Source organism: Periophthalmus magnuspinnatus, chromosome 24 (assembly GCF_009829125.3).
Source record: "Periophthalmus magnuspinnatus isolate fPerMag1 chromosome 24, fPerMag1.2.pri, whole genome shotgun sequence".
Taxonomy (NCBI): domain Eukaryota; kingdom Metazoa; phylum Chordata; class Actinopteri; order Gobiiformes; family Gobiidae; genus Periophthalmus; species Periophthalmus magnuspinnatus.
This window is the reverse complement of record NC_047149.1, coordinates 17,663,869-17,686,077: the sequence shown is the minus strand read 5'-3', so window position 1 is coordinate 17,686,077 and position 22,209 is coordinate 17,663,869. Positions and strand designations below refer to the sequence as shown.

The window sequence follows — 22,209 nt, the reverse complement described above, 5'->3', positions numbered from 1 at the left end:
GTCCAGTTGACAGATTTAACTTCAGCTTTTGTTGTGGATCAGACCTGGACGACTGAGGGATTACACAGACTTCTTTCAAAGTAGCTGTACCAGATTTTGTAATTCAGTGTAGTTGAGGAAAATCAGTTTTATCCCTGCACAAAGAATCAGGAAGTCCACTGTTAACATGCCAAACTCTGATGTAACCTTTGAAATCTCTGAAACGCTCTTATAAACTCATCATGGTGAATAGTTAGGATGCTAGGAATGCATAAAGTATTGAGGCAAAACTTATTATGTTATGTTTTTCACATTTTTAAGACAGAAAAATCTGGTGCAGCTCCTTAAAGTTTTCTGAAATATGTGCCGCACGCCCAGGGGTTTGATATTTCCAATTATCTGATGAATAGCATACATGAAAGACAGTTCAAGAGGTCCAACATAGTATAATCAAGACTTCTTCAACCTCTCTCTCTTTCCTTGCAGTATCTCCTTGTAGTACATTTTGTTTCATGCTTTTCAGTGTACAAAGATTTTTAAACACGCTCTTGAAAAGTGACATAAACCAGGCTTACAGATAGTGAAAATATTCACTAGATTCAACAAAAATAAGATTTCTTTTCTCTACACAGTTTAATGAGCCACAATTCAAACATAGCAAACATCTTTTCTGTAAGCGCAAACATTTTTGACTCAACATCGCACTGTATCACTGTTTCCTCTTTATATATTTCATTTAAACTTTCCACTGCGTTAAAAATGGCACAGTACTTGTCCTTGGTCGCTCTTACGCGAATCTGTGGAGTCCCAAAATAAAAAGGCTTGTTCTGCAAATTACCAGCAATCTGTGGCAATGTTTAGCCATGCCCTCATGCTGAAAGGATTCCAAAGGTCGATAATATATCCAGCTGAATGCGTCGTAACTGCAGTATTGAGCATAAATAAAGTGAAGGTGCTGTCATATGAATTGTCAGGCACTTTGAGTTTGTTGAAATCCGACCTGATGCAATGTCATTGTTCTTTTTCATAGAAGTCAGTGGCAAAGATCCAAATGGTTTCTTCGCCAATCTTAAACATGCAAGATCGTCCAATCCTCTTGCTAGCTACTCCCAATCTAGTCCAGAGTCCAAATTTTTCTTACAGGACAAGAAAGTTTCCATTAACCCCTATGTACACGTGTTGGTAATTCATGTTTGGAGGTCTCGTTGTATGTCGATGGCTGTAGTAGAAAAAGTTTTGAGTGAAAGTATCTTATCATTATAGCGCCACCTCTTGTCTATGAGCGCCGTTAGCAGACGGGGCGACAATGGCGGCGGTGGGGGCGGTCTTCTTGATGGAGGTGAGTCGGATGTGGGAGGTGCTGTGGAGGTAGCTCGGTTGGCGTTCCGGACGGGAGCCGCGACCGCACTTCAGCTGACTGCAAAGGACGTAGATAAAATGAGTAAAATAATGAGTTCCAGACCTGTGTGTTGTTTCATAGCAGTGCTTCGTTTAACTCTGTCGCAGAAATACTGGGGAATGTGTGCAACAAAGTGGTAGTGTGTAACTTTTTGGAGGTGGAAAGTCAACTGCATGATTCAGTGGAAATAGAAAGTTAAAACTAGGGGAGGCCCGGGTTGTGAGGAGGGTCCTAGCCTCCCCTAGAATGGACAATGCTCCCCTATAGCTCCCCCAAAAGGTTTTTCACTTTCATAGCACATCCAATTTTGGTTATAGATGTTCAAATGGCAACCAGAGAGTGTTCAAAATGACAAAAAAAAAAATACATATTAGGTTGTATAAATAACTACAGGGGCTAACTTGTTTAAAACTGTGACACCAACATGGTAAAGAAGCTCAATTTGTTAAAAGGGTCTAAATTAATTAATCCATTGTTTAAAAGGTTCTAAATTAAGCACCCACATTGAAAACTGCAGCACCCTCTTAACTCTTCCAACCAATAATGTCTGGTGCCGCCTCTGTTAAAACCATATTTTGGAACATTCTCCATGGACATAGGTGCGTTTTATGCCATATTGTGGAATATTATAGCCAGAAGAACCACTTTTCTATGGAAATAAACAGGAAGAGGCCCTCCTCCAGTTGAAACAGGTTTGTGGAGAGTCCAGCCCATTCAAAGTAAAGAAGCATGTATAGTGAGGCAAAGAATATTTGAACACCCTGTGATTTTGCAAGTTCTCCCACTTAGAAATCATGGAGGGTTCTGACATTTTTATCTTAGGTGCATGTCCACTGTGAGAGGCAATCTACAAAAAATCTGGAAATCACATTGTATGATTTTTAAAATAATTAATTAGTATGTTTCTGCTGCAAATAAGTATTCGAACACCTGAGAAAATCAATGTTAATATTTGGAACAGTAGCCTTTGTTTGTAATTACAGAGGTCAACCGTTTGCTGTAGTTTTTTACCAGGTTTGCACACACTGCAGGAGGGATTTTGACTACATACTTATTTCCCTCAATGTATTTAAAAAAAAAAAAAAAAAAAATTCTTTAGTAAAGCAAAAAAATAAAGTTAAATTCTCTGGCAGCTAAAACAATGCAAAATATAATTACATTTTCTGGTGAAGGGTCCGTCACCTGATTGTCTACCTGAAGAGATGTGATTGCTTTGCCTAGAATGTCCCACAATATGGCATTAAAGTTCAGAATTATTTAAGCCCATCTTTTTTATTGGTCCAAAAAATCTGAAACTTGGCCTGGTGGCATTACTTCCTTGTTTCCATGGAGATAGAGAAGTTCAGTGCCGTCCCAGAGAACATCAGAAGAAAAACAATAACATTTTAATGAAGAAAAGCAGATGGTGGATGGTTGACCTTCCACCACAAAAGCTACATAATGCATGGTTAAGGATTTGAAGGGTGATGAATATTTTGAAATTAAGTACACGTTTATCATGAACACAAAAAATAAAGAATAAACTGTAAAATCAAGTCAAATGCAAAAGCGGAGTCTTGAACATGCTCTGAATAATATCCACATCAGTGAGGCGGCTCTTGTTTGAGGATGTCCTTGTTTTTTTCCAAAGTTGCAAAGTCAACAAAAACAATAAGAAACACTGAGATGTTGCGATGTGTTTCCCAAAGCTCTTTTATTTTCTCTGCATGCTCCGTCCAGTGGTCCTGGCTGAGGAATAATAAAAGTCACAGTATAAAGGATTATACCGTGTTCACCAGGTATGACCAGATGGAAAGGAAGGGACTACACGATGCTAGACTGATGTTGGTGAAAGTTGTGCTTAGAAAATGCAAGTAAAAGTATTTGTTGTGACCATTCAACATATTATAACTGAAAAGAGTGGATTATGAAAAGGTTATCAACAACCTGATAATGCACTGATATTAAGTGCTTAGTCAAAAGTAAATTTTGTTCAGCTTTTTAACCAATAAATTATGCAACTAATTAAGTTTAATATGCAGAGCTGATAAAAATGTCAATTTCTATCTTCGTGGGAACATTAGGTCCCTGTTTTTTATTAAGTACAATGGAGAGATTCCTGACATGTTTGACCCTTTAAAAACACTGTGTCCAAATGTCCACACTATTCTCCATTTAAGGGCGATGTCATTTTTAGTGGTGTGCAAATGTAGTACTCAGAATTTCCCACAATGCACCTTGAAAAGTAGTGGGTATCGGCGGTTACTGAACTGGCCAATATAGACCAGAATGCATTGCGAGAGTTGGAAAGACAACAGCGTGGCGACAGGTTTTTAAAAGGACACAACACGACTGAATGAAAGCAGATACAAGTGCACTGTTCATCCCTGATTATGAATAAACCACTCTTAAATTAACCTTTGCTGTGTCAAGTTGCTAGCATTAGGCGCTTACCTTAGCTTGGCCTTGGCTTACTGTTAGGAAAAATAACTATGCTTAGCTATTCTGCATAACCACTGCCATAGTTTGTCATTGTATTGCTATAGTTCATTATTGTACCAGTGCTCATGTGAAGACGAGGACTTGTTTACAGCTGAGTGACAGACGCAGATATATGTTCAGGACATGTACAACATATTCTACATCTATAATCTAATCAAATAATCAAGCAGGGTAATGACTTATTGATAGGCATGTACTGACTCATCCTCAACACTATCTTAGGCTTAGTGTGAGATTCATTGACAAAAATGTGTATGATTATTATTAGTCCATAAACATTTGTGACAGAAATTAAGTTTTATTTAAGTTTAGCTGACTTTTTTCGCGCTGATGCCAGAGTCACATGATCCAGATGTAGTGAGCGTGCCTGAATCGCTCTGTGAATGAGTGCACTATATATTCAGCTAAATCAGGCATACACAAAGTCCGGCCCAGGGGCCAATTGCGGCCCGTGTACAAATTTCCACTGGCCCGCAGCCTCTGGAATAAAAATAATTATGTGTGGCCCGTTGCACCGTTGAACAATGTAAAATACACATGTACAAGCAATATTATATTTCACCAGAAGATGGCAGCAGATCTGGGCCGTGCCCCGAGGTCGCGCTCTCGCTGGCTTTTATCGCCAATTAGATAAAGACCAGTTTAAAGAAATTCGAACATTTCCTAAGAAAATGCTGAGTTTGTTTGGTTCTCGGTTATGAACTTTAACAAGAACCGTGCAAGGACAAGGCTGACTGACCTGCGTGACGTTTTGCACATCCAAACCACCATCTTTGAGCCAGACCGGGCCTATTTACTACAGTCCAGATCTCAGTTTCAGTCTCAGTTTTTTTATTTGTTTGCCTTCTGAGGTGAATAATTTTGAAAATCTCAGTGAAGTTCTTTTATTGTGATAATCAAAACCACAAATTAAATGTTCATTTTTTCATATTTATCATCTGTGTATAAATAATTTTGTTTCTGAAAGGTCATTTGCAATAAAAGGTAAACAATAATTAAAAAGAAAAGAGTGCAGGGCTATGTAGTGAATGAGAGTTTAGGGGCTTAGGGTGGACATTCGGACACAGTCGTAGTAAAGCTAAAGTGTTATGGAAATAGAAAATTAAAACCATACTTCAGAACATTCTTCAGGGAGACAGAAGTTTTTTTGTCATACTGTGAAATATTATAGCCAAAGAAACACATTTCCATGGAAACAAGCCTAAAAATGTGTACACTGTGACTTTAAACTACACTGGAGATCATATATCTTAATGTAATCACTTCCTTTGTGTTGCATACAGCCTAGAGTACACATGAATTTTACAAACAGAAAAGTAACCTCTAATCCCACCTGTTGAAGTGACGCCTGAAGCTCTCGCTCAGCAGGTAGAGGGCGAAGGGGTTGACACAGGAGGAGGAGAAACTGAGCACCCGGGCGAGCAGCGTGATGACCAGGTGGGCCAGGGACAGATCTGTCTGGTGGTAGTGGAAGGAGCGGTACATGTACAGTACGTGATTCGGGAACCAACACAGAGCGAATAGTCCCACAAATACAAGCACTATCTTAGCCAGACGCTTCCGGGTCTCCATCTGGAAGTACAGGACAGGAAAGTAGAGCTGAAAAGGCTTTGATCTAAGTGAGAAGTGTACATTGCAATCTTGTTTATTTATAGATTTTCACCTTCTTTTGAAACTGGTGAAAAAATGAAACTTAATGGAAGATATTTTCTTTCTTTCCCCCATTGGACTCGCTGCTGCTAAATGTAAAATGTATTTAAACAGCGATTTTTACAAACCAACATCAGAAAATGCTTCACAGATGACAATAAAAATAGTAAAAAGTACAAATATAATAGCAATAGACACGATAAAATGAACGAAACTAAAGACTGAGATAAAATGCTTGTTTACAGAGATGAGTCTTAAGTTGCTTTTTACAGGTCTAGTCCAGTCTAGGTGTGTCACGATGAAATGAATACTATATCGACTTATTGTTCAATACATGACAGATGGAACCATAGTGTTTGGGGGTCAGTACTTTTTTTACTTTTTCTTTGCACCAGTGGGGAAAAGATTGGTTATTTTTCTGTACTGCAATGAGATTTGAGCTGTAGAGTGTTGATTTATGAACTTCTATGACTCATTATAGACACAAACTTTTTTTAACAATATTGTAAATTAAGAATACTTTATGGTTTGGTTTCAGTATTATCGTTTATCGTCCATATTTACTTTATATATCACACTTCAAATGTGTTATCGTTTAGCTATGCTTCTGTTGTAGGGAGTATTATACCACTGATGATCTAGGTCAAGAACAAGTACTGAGCCCTCAGTAGAGCACATAAATTTCTCTAACAATAAAGTGTAATATATACAGCGCAACTTCCACAGCATTATTGATCCACAAGAGGAAATAAATCAAGATATATGTAAATGGATAAATACGACTTATAGTCCGTATTTTTTTGACTGTAAGTTGTTCCAGAATATAAGTCGCACCAGCCAAAAAATGCATAATAATGACTTATATTCTGCATATATAAGTCGTATCTGAGTGTAAGTTGTACCCCCGGACAAACTATGAAAAAAAAGTCCAATTTATAGTCCAGAATTTATGGTAAATACAAAATTCTAACACAGAATAAAAAACATTCCTGGAATCATCACTTAAAAGAAAAAAACAAAAAAACATAACATAGTAAAGGGGGTTGGGGTATAGCAGTAGTAGTAAGTTTATACCAAATATTTTAGACACATGAATGAGTTTTTTGTATGCATTTGTTATGATTATAATGCAGTATGCAACCAGACTCTGTAGATTGCAGCATTTCATGAATAATTCAAACAGGTATGAGCATTACTAGGTTAAGGTTCACTTTCGCTTGTATGACTGTATTGTATGTAACCTACCATTTTTCCATCATCACGCACTACGTCCATCCGCCCATACTCTTGTGAAGTATCTGTACGTTCTAAAGGTCATATTTGTCAGTATGCTGTGGTCTGCTGCAGTACAAGCACTCAGCCGGACATAAGCATGAAACGTCTGACCGGCATGGCCCTTCACTTCACTCTCTCTGACCTCTGCGTGTGGGTGGCAGGCACCCTCCTCCATCGTCTGCTTTCACTGGTCTTTTCCTTTAGATTCACAACAGCAGAAAACCCCACGAGGCTATTTTGAGAAGGTGCTTGCTTTTTGAATCATTGTCAACAAACACTAAAAAAGGTTCTATATACGTTAAGGTCACAGGAACAACCGCCTTGTCAATGCCATGCACGAACAGGGTCTAAGTTGTTTTGAAGAAATACCTACAAATTTTTCTACTATTATGATTAAAGAAGTAAGCTATATAGACATTTTAACATTTCTGGTTTATTTTTCAGTAACTTAAAATCAACTTTTCAGAATTTTTAACCATGTTTTCCTCAACTATTTTCTCTCCCGAACTTGTATTTGGAGTGATTCGTGCATCTTTAATCGTTTATTTTGAATACGCCATATTGCAGGTCAACTCCCGTGTTCACCTCCACCAGTGTACGGCAACTGCTCTTACTTCGCTCTCCAATTTTATTTTCTTAATCGATTATATGCATAGGGTTCGGCAGCGTTGCGTTGTCACTTTGGTAAAAATGAAAAAAAAAAAAAAAAAATCGATTGTGATCTGCAGCTGTCCATCGGACGTTCCAACATCTACATGTTTTTTTTTGTTGTGATGACGTTTGAAGCAACATCAGCTCCAATTGCACACAGCAGTTTTCTCGCACGGAAGTTAGAATTTAGTGGACTTGTTTCTTTTATTATCTCATTTTTGAAGAATATTATGATTTCAAATGTGCAAATTATAACAATGATCCACAGGTGCCACAGATTACAACTATATACGTAGCAGACACAAGCACCTTAGTTCTTCTTTAACAATAATTTGACAACAGAGGCAGAAACAATCCAAAGAATAATAAAAGCCAAAAGCACAATTCAAAGTGCCAAAGTAAATCTGATTTAACCTCTGTAGTGCCCACATCTGTCGCCCGGAGCTACTCAATGTCTCAGCATTGCGTTCTGTCAATAAAGAATCCACAGCCGATTCTCAGGGCACTCGCAAAGGCTCATGGGAACTGGAGCTGACAGAAAACATTAGAATCAATGGAGACGCAACAACACCTGAAGTGAAGAGGCACTCTCACATTTAAGAAAAGTGAAAAATCTGACAAAACACACTCTTCAGTCTTATAAAAACAGTCAAGCCCTGCTCAACCCAACCCCAACCCAACAGGCAGTATTCATGGTTTACGTTTAAAGATGCACTGTGTAACTTTTATGTTACCTATATGTCGTCATGGTGATGTTACTGCATTGCCTGCAGTATTCCACATTCTGCATTTAACGTATCGACTTCCATGGAGACAAGCCGGTGATGCTGTCCAGTCAAGTCACAGGTCAGATTTGTGAAGATGCGATCCAGCTCGAACGAACGCAAGATAGATACGTTTAATGCCATACTATGGAACATCCAAGCAAGCAACAACCTCAACCATGCAGCAGACATGACCAGAAAAGTATAGCAAGTAGATGCATAAGTATATTACTTAACTAAGATTTCAACAAATACTCTCTCATTGGCTAAGTTTGGCTTTATTTCTGGGACATCAGATCAGAAATTGTGCATTTATGTGAGAGAAATGTGCCAAAAACCATTATCATTATTATTATTATGATGATCCACAGAATGTTTCATGAAAAGGCTCTGATGGATTTTGGATGGACACAAAAATGTGATCATATTTGCCGTTCTGCTCAAGTACAATGAGGTATAATGAGAGTGCTAGTTTCAACTGTCAACAAGATTCCTATTACTTATATGTAACTTGAAGGTTAAACTCACTTTGATCTTCTTTTTTCTGAATAGTCTTACATTTATTTTTTTCCTTAGTTTAATCATAATACTACAAAGTTTTCTGACTGTGGATGTTGGGAACCGTTGGAATAATGGCCTGGATAATTGCGTGTAATGACAGTGCTCTAAAAGGCAACGATGCGAATGAGGCTTGAAAAATTGCATTAGGCATTTTGATGTCCACATGGCTCAATAAACAATACATTTATCTGTGGAGGGTTTTAGTATGCAAAAGAACACTTTTGAAAGTTTTTAAAGTGCTGTCTAGACTCTGTATTTATTTTTATAAAGAGATAAAAGGCAGGACTGGACTTCTTGTACCTGATTTTGACTGTCTTCAAAACAAGAAAAAAGGTTTTATTCTATTATTTGCAATTATTCCTCACTTTCCAAACCAATTCCTAGCATCCTATTCAGCGTAATGAGTTTAGGAGCGCTTGTCACAGCTTTCAGAGGGCAGAGCGTAGAGGCAGATTATAGTAAAAACAAAACGAAAACAACATCTAACAGCGAGGCAGCGTTACTTCCTGGTTCGGGGATAAAAATTCTTGAAAATACACAAATGAATAAGACATTGAAAACCCCATGTCCTGCTTTGAATATACCTGTGGGGCAAGACAAATTACAAGAAAAAAGAAAATCGAACACAGCTGCTTTCAAGGAATAATGAGGACTCTGAATTTGCAGAACCTGAGATAGGAGCAGAAGCCAGCTCCTTGTATTTTAAGGAGAAATATTCAAAAGGACAATCCGTAAATGTTGAACCTGACTATTAAAAGGCCTGATCTTCTCTGGATATATTCACAAGCAGCTGTTTCCACATCCAACAAGGTCTCTGTGTATTTTTGTCTTTGCCAATTACTTTCTTTGAGGTTTTATCAAATATCTATTACCAATATTGTTCTGTTTTTTTCTGCTTACACGAAATATTATCTTACCTGCTCCCATCTTAATCAAAAAAATAAACGACTCCAAAAATGATCTGTTCTAAGTAAAGTATTTTGCACTATACTTTCACTTCCTCCAGTTCCTATACATTATACTGTACATACCCCCTTTTTTAGAGCGTAATATGTCGCTGTCCGCCTGCCCGGTGCTGAACTCTGCTCCTCCTAACAGGACCCTTCTGTAGATAATGGGGAGTTTTGAAGTCCACACCTGGTTCAGTTCATTCACACACACCTTTGGTCCACTGCCCTTCATCTCTGCCTCTCCATGTCCCTCTGAAAGCTCAGAGAGAGAGAGAGAGACAGCTCCCAGCTCTATAAATCTGTGTTGGCTTTGAAGTTATGATTACACCTTCAGAACACACGTCCCAATGTGGAGTACAGGGAGAGGGGGGATTAAACTATTAAGGTGAGGTGCGGGTGAATAAGGACACATTTTACATTTACAGTTAGAGGTTTACTTGCATTTGTGTAAAAAAAAAAAAAAAAAAAAAAAAAAAAAAAAAGTATTGCAAGTTTTCATCAATTAATGTTTTTTTTTTATATATATATACATAAACAGGTTCAGATTTCTTGCTTGACTTCATTGACATATTACATACATTTTTATTTATTTATTTATTTTGTATATCTTATTTGGGTAAATCAAATCTTACTGAAAATAGTAAGGATCTAATTTTGCCTTACTACTTTTAAATTACATCTGTATAATCCCTGAGTCATCTAGATATGATCCATAGCAAAAAGAAAAAGTCAATTCTATCAACTGGACAAAAGTTTCAGACTGAAGTTTTACCGCTCATCCAAGCAGCTTCTTCAGTTCTGGTCAGATTGCTGGTGGACACTGCCTTGTTTTGATCTAGATTTGAGGACCTACATCAAAACAAGGCAGTGTCCACCGGCAATCAAGGAAAACAACAGTGATAGTCAGTGTGCAAATAAGCTGAGAGCACCCATTAGAGCCTGAATGAATATGCTAAATGACTCAGGCACAGCTCATGCTTAGTGTAGCTCAATAGACCTAGCATACAAACAGAAACTGTAAACAAACAGATGTGTTACTTTCAGTGTAATTAACTCCTCCCTTCAGATAAATATAAGGCTGAGTCCACGAAGAAGGATGAGCCTGAGCAGCAAAATGTCATATATCGACTAATCCATCCAAACGGCTTCTTAAACCTTTGTTAAGTACTAGAAAGTTTGGTGTATGTAGGTGTGAGCAGTGATATTTATATTTATATAGGATAAAAATGAATTTTGAAAAAACATCATTTGAAACTGCAATGCCCCATATAAATCTATGGATGTAATTTGATTAAATATAGCAATAAAAATGTGTAGGGAAAAATTGGACGATGTTGTTGTTTTCACATTAAAGAAAGAAAACTAACCAAAATAAAAAGTTGGAAAAAGTAAGTTTTGCCTGTACTCTCTCACCTTAAAGTTTGAAAAAGGCTTTTTAAAAACTCATTTGCCAAATATTGATCTGACAGCAGGTGAACTTTAGACTGATAATGTTGAAATACATGGACAGAAACTTTATTAAAGCAGCCAAGTCACACTCACCAACTGTTTAGTCATATTTTCTGTTGATAAAACTGCAGATGTTAACCATTACTCCACAAGTCTACTAGAGTGCAGTAAGTACTTCATAAATCCAGTGGTGGAAGAAGTATTTCAGTCTGTTGCTTAAGTAAGAGTACAGATAAAACACAGATTGCAAAGAAATACTGAAGTAAAAGTATCACAGGAAAAATCTACTTAAGCAAAAGTATTAAAGTACCTGTTTAAACATGTGCTTGTAAAGCATTAAAAGTAAAAGTATTTCATGCAGATTTTTGAGGTCTTATAAGGCTTCAAATGTAGTGACTTTGATAAAGATTTGAACTGGATTTTGTTCAACAGAAACAAGTGACTCGATTATTTTTTTGTGTTTTTATTTGTGTATTTTTTGTTTTTGTGTTAAATAAACCCTCAGCCTCTTCAGCAGGTCTCACACAATAATAAATACTATAATAATACTTTTACTTTTCAGTCCAGTTCAAAAATGTAGTGGAGTAGAAAGGACAAATACCTGTTCTCAAATATAGTGAAGTAAAAGTAAAAAGTATCCGTCGGGAAAATGTATTTAAGTAAAGTGCAGATACCTAAAAATTCTACTTAAGTACAGTATTTCACTACTTTTACTTGTTACGCTCTATTGCTGCATAAATCTACGTGGACTTAACCAACATAGTGTTTTAAGATATTTGTGTTTTGTTTTTTTACTGTGCTGAAAAACACTACTATCTCCCTCCCCGTTAAAACTTAATAATGCCATACCGCTGAACACTCCAAGAAATTAAATCTCCATGGAAACAAGCAGGTGGACGCCCATTCACCAGAAACGTTAATGCATCTTTAAACGTCTTTTCCTGTTTCTCACTGTTCTACCACAATGACAATATCCTGTTTTAACTCAGCGCAGTACATTTACAGTAGAGCTACATACGTTACAACACATGTTTACAGAAATGAGTGTAAACCTGCTCTATGACACCACTCTACAGTCCTATTGTTAAACCAGACAAGAGCCCAAAGAAAACACCATTTGTTACAGTCATTGCTCACGGCCTATGAATAAATATGAGCCATTGTACCCAAACAAAAACTTCCACGTCGTTCCCTTTTCCACTGCGTAAGCTCCTGTTCCTGGAAGTGAATGTAAACTGTAAATTGTCTTTAGGTGCTGCCTGTCAGTCACGCTAAATTGGCTTTTACAAACTTTGCGCGAGTACTTTTTAACAATGAGGTAAGTCATAGCAGATGTAGAATTGGACACGAAATTGCAAAATAGTCCGAATAGTCAGAACTGGGGAGAATACTTTGAAAATGTGTTTAGTTATACAAAACTGAATACCTTTAGTAAAAAAAACTATTCCGTAATGGGCACATGGTTACTTTATAGTGTAAAAATTGTGTTGTATTTGTTATATATCAGTAATTATAGAAGGGAGAAGACCCACAAGACTAACGTAGCTAACAATGAGCATAGTTACTGAGACGTCTGTTGGGAATAACAATGCGACAACAATGCAATATCGCTTAATCAATAACTACTATGCATCATATTAGGTCACATGAATAGGAGTAAAATAACCTACTTTGTGTCATTTACCTCTGTGGAGTGCCTCCCAGTGTTCAGGATAAAACTCTGATAGTAGGGTTAATATAACCCTACTGTCAGTACTGTCATATCTGTTTGTCTCTTCTGCTATATAACTCTACCCTGGAATTTCCCCACTGTGGGACTAATAAAGGCATATCTTATCTTATCTTATAAGTCTGGTTTTCTCATTCATCCCATAAATTATTATATACAGGCAAAAAAAAACACAGTATATGAAACAAAACAAGATTGTGAAATTGAAAAATAAAGTCTTGGCTAACCAGATGTTTGGCTAACTGCAAAGTATAAACAAAAGATTTCAGGAGCATGAGGCCATCCATCAGCACATGTGGGGAGTTAGATATTTATTTATTTGAATTTGTTTTCAAACTTTTAGATGAAGTAAGTTTTTTTGTTTTGTTTTTTTTTTTGTTTTTTTTTTTATAATTCAGAAATAAAATTTTAAAATTCAATGTCAAACCTCAATAGCAAATGATTATGAAAAGATTTATTTTGAATGGAAAACTCCAGCATGTGTCAGCAGCATCTGAAACTCAGAAATACAGCCTTGATTATTTGTATTCATTTTTTGTAACTTTTTATTAAAAATAGACTCACTAGTAAAAGTAAAAGTTGTGAAACTGGCTTTTCAACTTGTTCATTAACAGAACTGATCAGTCACTTATGATGATTCTCAAATAATGGAGAAGGTACCGCTGGTGATATGTGGTACTGACCTACAGTCCTGGTTTAGTATAGGTCTAGTCCTGTTTTAGTCCTGGTTTAGTCCTGGTTTAGTATTGGTCGAGTCCTGGTTTTAGTCCTGGTTTAGTCCTAGTTTTAGGTCTGGTTTAACATTGGTTTAGTTCTGGTTTAGTCCTGGTTTAGTTCTGTCTTAGTCCTGCTTTAGTCTTGCTTTAGTCCTGGTTTAGTTCTGGTTTAGTCTTGGGTTAGTCCTGGTTTAGTCCTGGTTTAGTCCTGGTTTAGTCCTGGTTTAGTTCTGTCTTAGTCCTGCTTTAGTCTTGCTTTAGTCCTGGTTTAGTTCTGGTTTAGTCCTGGTTTAGTCCTGGTTTAGTCCTGGTTTAGTCCTGGTTTAGTCCTGGTTTAGTCCTGGTTTAGCATTTAGCGTCTCTGGCTGGTTGCTCTTGATGCACATATCGTGTCATTTAGCAGAGGAGACAAACAGATATATTGCTTGTGCTGTTCATATATTGTTTGAGGTGTCGCTCCAGGGCAGCATCGTCTCTCACACAAAGTTATTGTCATATTCTGGGACATAAATCTAAATTTCCAAAGACTTTACACTGACAAGAGTAAGACAAAATGTTTGATTACTAATATTATAGTATTATTCTTTACACCACTTAACAGCACTGAATCTACATATGCCATAACTTTGAAATCATTCATACAACTGGACAACACAGCCTTGAAGGAGACATTCATTTTATTTATTTATTTTTATTCCTTTTGTTTTTCTGAGCTCAGAGGATCACTCTTATCCCCAGCCCGAGGGCAGCATTCTGTCTCTAATACAATGTTATTGGCCTTCTCTGAAAAATGACTCTCAGTTGAGTAATACTCACATTTGACACGGAAAGACAGAGACAGGAAACTCAGTAAGTATGTGTGCGGCTCTAAACATAAACTACTTTTTTTCTTTTTTTTTTATCAGTAGTAAATATATATGTGCCCATAAAACACATGGTAATATTTGTCAGTTGACCAGTGATAGGTGAAGTGAATTACTGATGTTTTAATATGTATGTATTTATTTATTTTTATTATATATGATCAATTTTATGTACTAGAAGCATAGACTGTATGAAGAAATGGACTAAGAGAATGTGGCGTCACCCATAGCAAATGAAGCTCATTGCAGTTAGAAGTTATGGGGGGAATTTGGAGCCGAGTTCGATATTTGGAATTACAGCAACCAAAGTATCTGAGTACCATAGCAACCAAAGAACCAATCCAGAGAGAAGCTGTTGAAGGTAATGTCCCTGTTGCTAATGCCAATGGGAGCAACCTCGGGAAAAGAAGGCACTTGATTTGTCTGTTATTAATGTTCATATCTTGATTTACGGATACAATGGCAAAATAAATAACACCAGGATCATCTAGTGTGGATTAATATGAACATTTTAAGACCAAATTGACAAGCCTAACACCAGCAGTTATGGAAAGAAGGACTACAGTTTTTCAACAGAAAGTGAATTAGAGCCAGAGTCGATGGAGCCAGAAGCGCACCCATGCTCACTTCCAATTAGAATGCTGTGGCTAGCAGGTTAGCTATTTATAAATACAGTCTACGGTTAGAAGCAAGTTTAAAAATGTCCTAATTGTGATTTATTCCTGTTCTTGCATTGACAGCATCCATCAAAACTGATCCAAAACACACATAATTACCACCATAATTACCAACAATTAGGGGCTTTTAAAAAAAATGTCCAACACTTGGCTGTTTCCATTTTTGTCAGCGTGATTTTGGGAGATTATCACACCAGAATATCTTTCCTGCCGAGTGTTTTGCCCAAAGACACAACAGAGAAATGCAAGCCTGGAACTGGCCAGCTGTTGCACTGGGTGAACACTTACCAAACACGTTCAAGAGGTGAATGGTGGGCTATAAAAATGGCAACAACTTCACTCGTCACTTAGCAATTCATGACCAAATTGCCTGGATGTTCCAAACCACACACTTTTACAATACTTTACAAAGAAATAAGGTCTGGAACCATATCCTGTCTCCACAATTTATATATATATCAGCTGTGATTGGACCATCTGAAAACATGCTGGGAAATCAACACAGTACAACTTAAAGGTGCTAGACTTGATCAGATTTTTTGTCTTAAAAAGGTGAAAAACAAAACTACTTCAGAGTACTAGTACTTTCTGAGTATCCTAATTATTCACCACAATGAGTTTATCGGCGCGTTTCAAACTTACAGAGACCAGTGTGGAGTTTTCTTGCTAACAACAACTGTTATGTCTATTTCCTGATTATCAGACAGTAAAAAGCATTATAATTAGATGTTGTTAGTACACAGCAGACTTATTTTGAGCCCAAGAGCTTCTCATACAATATATCTGTACTGGAGTAAAATAAATTTAACTCAAACATGAGAAAAAAAAAAAGAAAAACAGTAGTTATGGTGGTAATTATGTGTGTTTTGGAGCTTTAATACCCCGTAGCATTTGTCTCTGATTTAGTGAAGCTCATTGATCGAGATTAGCGGTTATGGGGCGAACATGTTTGGAATTCCTACTACAAGCATCATAACAACCAAAGAGCCAATCAGGAGCGAGGTTGTTGAAGGTAACGCCCCTTCCTTCCCACATTTGTCTGTTATTAATGTGTATGTTTTGATTTAAGGACACAACAGCGAAATAAAAACACCAGGGTCATGTAGAGTGGGTTAATACGAACATTTTAAGACGAAAGTGACAAGTCTGACATCAGCAGGTACAGAGAGATCAGCAACAGTTTTTCAATGTAAAGTGAATTGGAGCCTGAGTTGATGGAGCCGGAGCCGGAGCTGAAAAACCTTTGTGAAATCTCTCCTAAAGTGCAACCACTTGTATAATCCGAAGGAATCTCTCAATTTCATGGCTCTTCCACTGTGTTTCTCACCCGGGCAGGTCAACGCTTTCTGACAGATAACGTCTATGGTCTAGCGCACTGCCTTGGGACGTTCGGCCAGGTCATAACATGTCTTTTGGGGAAGTGGAGGTGACTGAAATGTGGATCAAATCTGACAGTCCAATTCACTGGTGAGGAAAGAGGGAGGAGGTACAGCTGACAAAGACCATCACCATCAGGAGGTCTGCACTGTCAAGGAAAGACGGTCAGGTCAAGGCTTATGCTAGCTGTAAGAACTGACCAAAACAGTTACGGAAATATGGTTTAAAGAGCGTTCATAGAGGCACAGGATAACCCCGGAATAGGTGATGACTTGTTAAATTATAATATCATGAAAAAAGTGAAGTCTTACACTTCAAGAACGCTCTGTTCCACCTAGTGACGTCATAAAGCAGTCATTTTCAAGTTAACAGCTACTTTTTTACCTTTATTCCAGTGGAGATTGGCAATTCCAGGGCTGAAATTATCCAAATGGTTATAGTGAAGGTGTATGGAGTTTAAAAAACACAGCGGAGCACTTCCTGTATTACCAGATGACATCGCAAGGTGGAACAGAGCGTTTTCCGTTTGAGAGTTAAACATGTGTGAATGAGACTAAACGTAACTCTGGGTATGTTTGTGATGAGGAAACAATTATAAAACATAGATCAGAAAGTAGCGTAATATGGGCCCTTTAAAGAAGAGATAATGTCTTTTTTCAGGTAATTATAATTGATTAGACTTTTTGCTAATTTAAAATCACAATATTGATCTATCCATTGCCTTCCAGTGTGACACGACATAATTGCCTGCCTTTACACTTTGTCACTCTAAATGCCATCACAACAAACGGTCGTGCTGCTGGACCACGCTGACGGGGCTGCCTACAGATAGCTACAGTTGAGTAAGCAAAAACGCCTAAATGGCTGCACGAAGCTGTTAAACTCTATGTATTTTCAGATGTCTTTGTAATCCCTCTCGATAAGTTCCATATTTAAACTGACAGGATCAAATTTGTCAGTGTTTTTGAATACAATTTGAAAGCGCTAAAAAGCAGAGTAGTGGGTGTAGGGGAAGGTAAAAATGGGGATTTTCAGAGCAATGAATGCAACACAATAAAGATTACTGAAACATGTAATATTGAGAAGTCCCTTATTATTTAAAGGGCCTATATTATGCTACTTTCTGATCTATGTTATAATGCTGTTTCCTCATTAAAAACATACCCGGAGTTGTGTTCTGTTTCATTTGCACATGTTTAACACACAAACCCTGCATATTTAGACTGAGTTCTTCTCTCAAACTGAAAACACTTTGTTCCACCTTGTGATGTCATGTGTTAATACAGGAAGTGTTCCATTGTCTCTTTAACCTCTATACACTTTCATGAGAATCCCAACTAAACAAAAAGGTAAAAGCTAGCTGTTAACTTACTCAAACGTATGTAAATGAAACAAAACACAACTCCGGATATGTTTTTGAGGAGGGAACAGCACTATAACATCACTTAAAGCCCACAAGTCAGTTTTGTGTAATATAAGACTGTAAGGTATTTTCTAGCAGTGCAGCACAACACCAAACTGGTATCTTGATTTATTAATGCTAAAGTAAATAGCATGTTCCCGACAGTGGATATAGAATGCATGGGGGATCACCAGGACGCTATGGAGACCAACGTGGACAATAAGACAACAGCTATGTTCTAGTCATTTTGGTTAAAGCCTTATCTCAGGAATGTGTGACTCCCACTTTGAGAGGGTCATAAAACACTGGCCTTGTTCGACGTTGCCTAAAGTTTCTTAATGTGTATCACCATGCTGACCAGAAGAAGACCCGCCTCACACACACATACATTGGGGGACCCTATAAAAGCTGTCAACAGTCACATGTCAGGGGTCTGTTCCTATCCTTTCCAGAGAGTCCGTTGCTTCATGGTTCACTTTACCTGCATGGAACTCATTAAATCCTTCTGACTTCATGTTTCAGTCTCTTTGTCCTCTTTGACGCTTACACCAGAAACAAACATTCTTCTTCTAAGACCTTTAACACCAAGCAATACCACATCTTTCAAACTGCAGGTCGTCCCCTGAATAACAAAGAATCCCAAAATAAAACTGGACTTAACTAACCCTAAATAACCATAACTAGATCATGTTTAAACCAGTGTTAATAGGAACCTAACTTTCACTGTTCCCTTTCTGACATATTGAGAAACAATTCCCTTGCATAATTTCATTCCGACTTTGTACCCTCAAATCAAACGAAGCAAATCAAATTCAAAATTGCCACTTTAAAGTTTGAAAAAGTTAGAGCTGAGATGATTCACTTCTATGGGAACAATCAGGGTTTTTGCAAAATGACACTCTAATCTCTCAAATACATGCACATTCTGTTTACCGTGTGTGTATTTTTTTTGTACTAAGTATGCAGTTTTGGAGCGGAGAAAAGAGCAGGGGTATAAAAGGAAAACAGGCCACAGAAGGACATGTGTGGTTAAAGGAACATGTGAAACGTCTAAAAACAATGGTATTGATTGAGTCTGGCTAATGAAGCAGATCGACAAGACAGATACACAAAGTACAAATGCGAGGACATGTACAGGGGGACTGGAGGATCTGAATTCCCCGTATGAATGAATGCATTAAAGGGTTTCTATAAAAGGTTTTATAGTGTGCAGTCTAACTTTAAATATACAATACAGATATGAAATTATAATCATTATGTTGTAGTACTTCCAGGATCATGGCCATACACTTTGCATTCAGTATTATTCACCAAAGCAAAACAGATACACTAGATGCACTTCTTTTTGTAATACCAATGATATTTGTGTCGAGAATGGGTTTGCAAACCACTAACTTTCAGATCAGAGGAGAAACACTCTACCAACACTTTTTTTTTAACACCAGATGTACTTCCTGGTTGCACTGTTGCACTTTAATAGATTAGAAATAGTTGATTCATTACAAAATATCTTGAAAATGTACCTTTCCACAAAATCTGCGCTTTAAATCAAGGAACCAATCACTCATTCACACAGACACTGGGGGTGAGATAGGTTAAGTGTCTTGCCCTAGGACACAACAACAGTATTATCTGTAGGCACTGGACCACTCTACCTGCAGTGATATTTGTGTCCAGATGCCTTCCTGGTTGCATTGTTGCACATTAATCAGTTAGAAGAAGTTGATTTCTATGTAAATCCCACAGTGGGACATCTATCTACCAATTACTTCACTCATTCCTTCCAAAAAATATCTTGAAAATGAACCTCTCCACAAAATCTAACCTGTAATTAAACCTGGCGATGCTACCTTCTTGTCTCCATAATTACAAAAGTTTAATGCCATATGGTGCAACATTCTGGTTAACACAATAACCTCTCTACGGTGATAAAGAGGACCTTCCACCAGAAAGGTTTCACCTAAAACTAAGGTTAATTGGCAGTGCAATTTGTGAAGGAAATAGAAATAAATGGTTATGGCCAGTGCTTGAAGGAAGAAGAACTGTTTGATAAGTCTGCGTTTAGAAGGAGGCATAATTCAGTTTAATGGCACTAAATTGGTGCACTTAGAATCATGAGAGGGCACAACAGACGTGGGCTGTTTTCAGACCAGCAGGGTTAATAAGCGCTCTGACCTTCTGATACTCTGGAATATAAAGGACAGAATATGTATAATATATGCTGTCATAAGTGAGTTAATGTGTTAGGTGTAATGAGGTATATAGGGAAAAACATGGTCAAGGAAAACACCGTTTGGTCTTTATATTTTGATCATAGTGCAGTTTGTAGACTGAATAGAGTATTTAAAAGGAACATTCAACCAGAAATTAAATCTGTGTACCTGCAGTAGATACTGTAATTCAGGGGTCCCCAACCTTTTTTGCACCACAGACCGGAATAATGTAGGACCAGCCTTCTACACTTGGCAGATAAATATGGCAAAATTAAGTTAAGTGCATAAAAAATACAACTCACTATATCGCTGAATCAGTGGGAGCCCTGCACTTGTTTCTTCTTTCCTTCTTGCTCACGTTTGTTTCTTTAAAAAAACTCTAAAGGCTTATCTTTTAATCCAGGGTGCTTAGTCTCAATGTGCAAAAGCAGTTTTGAAGGTTTTATTGCCTCGTTCGCTTTTCCTGCATATTAGGCAGAGTGGACTCTGTGCGTGAGAGTCACCTGTAGCAACAAACCCATGTTTTAAGTAGGACTCCTGGTATTGCCTGTTAAATTTAGCTTCCTTTTTCTTGGAGCTTGTAAGCTCCTCTTCTGGCTCCTCAGTTGGCCTTTTCCCCTTTGCAAAAAAGCTCTCCAAAGACTTTTGTTTTGGTTCATTTTCACTAGCTTGTGGGTCTACTTTTGTACGACGTGTCTGATGCATTGCGTTGTTGAGTTTGACACATGTGCTCTACTCTAAATAAATTTCAAAAGCGTTCTTCCCATCACTGCTCCCGACTATTGCTGGGCTTCAGATGATATCCAATAATACAGATGGGGGGCATTTTCCGGATAATAAGTCGCTCTGGAGTATAAGTCGCACCAGCCAAAAATGCATAATAATGTAGAAAATAACATGTATAAGTCGCACTGGACTATAAGTCGCATTTTTGGGGGAAATCTATTTTTCAAAATCTGAGACCAAGAACTCACATTTTATCTTTAAAGATAAGTTAGAATAATAATAAAATACAGAATAACAGGTTGAATAGCAGTACAGCGAATTTTTGTTCAGTCTTTCTCCGATGTCTTTTAAATTACCGTAATGTTGAAATTTATAATATTCAGTGGTACAGGAGTAGTAGACACTGGTACACAAGCCTAGAGTGCCCTTGTGTGGTTGACAGTGTGACAGTAATGAAGATGTGAAATTATATATTTTAATAATTTCATGTATAAGTCACATCTGTGTATGTATAAGTCGCATTCCCAGCCAAACTATGACAAAAAGTGTGACTTATAGTCCGGAAAATACTGTTAATACTGTTAAAACGCAAGTATCCCAGTTCCTCGTACTGCTCTTCATGACATGATCAAATTTAAAACTAATAATGTGTCCTGTATAATCACAACTATCCATCAACAGAATCATTGTGACATTCCTAATTCGGATGTAATTAGCTTCTGACCTCAAACCTCATTTGTAGTGTTGTTAGTGCCTTGTAAAGAACACATTATCCTGTCTCTTTATCGAAAAAATATTGTTACACTTGTAGTTAATAGACCTCTACAAACATGTTCTGAAATTCAAACAAACAACTGTGACAACCCTGAATATAGACCCCCAACAAGACAAGGGTCAGACTGTGTGACAATGCTCAAGTATGGACTGCAGGGCTGGGGTAAGGGAGGCGACTTTGACACAGAATTATGTTTGAGAAGGAATTTACAATGTGTGTTATGACATGAACTTCAACTGCCTTCGTACCTTTAAATAACGTGAATGCAACCACAATAAAACAGATTTTTACTATGTTTTACTATGGTGTTTACATAGAATTATCTACACGTCAACTTTAACGCACCTTTAAAATCTAAGTGTGTGCTGCTGCCTCTAGTGGCCACTGCAAGTTCCAGTAATTGGTGACATCACGCAGAATTGACGCAAAGTGTTTCTGATTACAAACTCCAACTCCAGGTTGCAGGGGGCGGAGTTTGAAGTGTGAATACCCGTTAGACCAATCACGCTGCTCCTTACGTGTACGGACCCCGCCCCCTCCTATTCCCCCTCACTCTGTTTCACCCAGTTTAG

General features: G+C 37.6%; 1 protein-coding gene across 1 annotated transcript in view; it reads right to left on the bottom strand.

Annotated features, from left to right (window-relative positions):
- Positions 1-1,236: 1,236 nt before the first annotated feature.
- nmbr (neuromedin B receptor) overlaps positions 1,237-22,209 on the bottom strand; it is a 42,368-nt gene continuing 21,395 nt past the window's right edge. The window contains exons 4-5 of the mRNA XM_033991094.2: positions 5,193-5,431; positions 1,237-1,396 (exon numbers count right to left, since the gene is read on the bottom strand). Of these exons, the coding sequence (XP_033846985.1) occupies positions 1,237-1,396; positions 5,193-5,431 (399 nt within the window). The remainder of the gene's footprint in view (positions 1,397-5,192; positions 5,432-22,209) is intronic.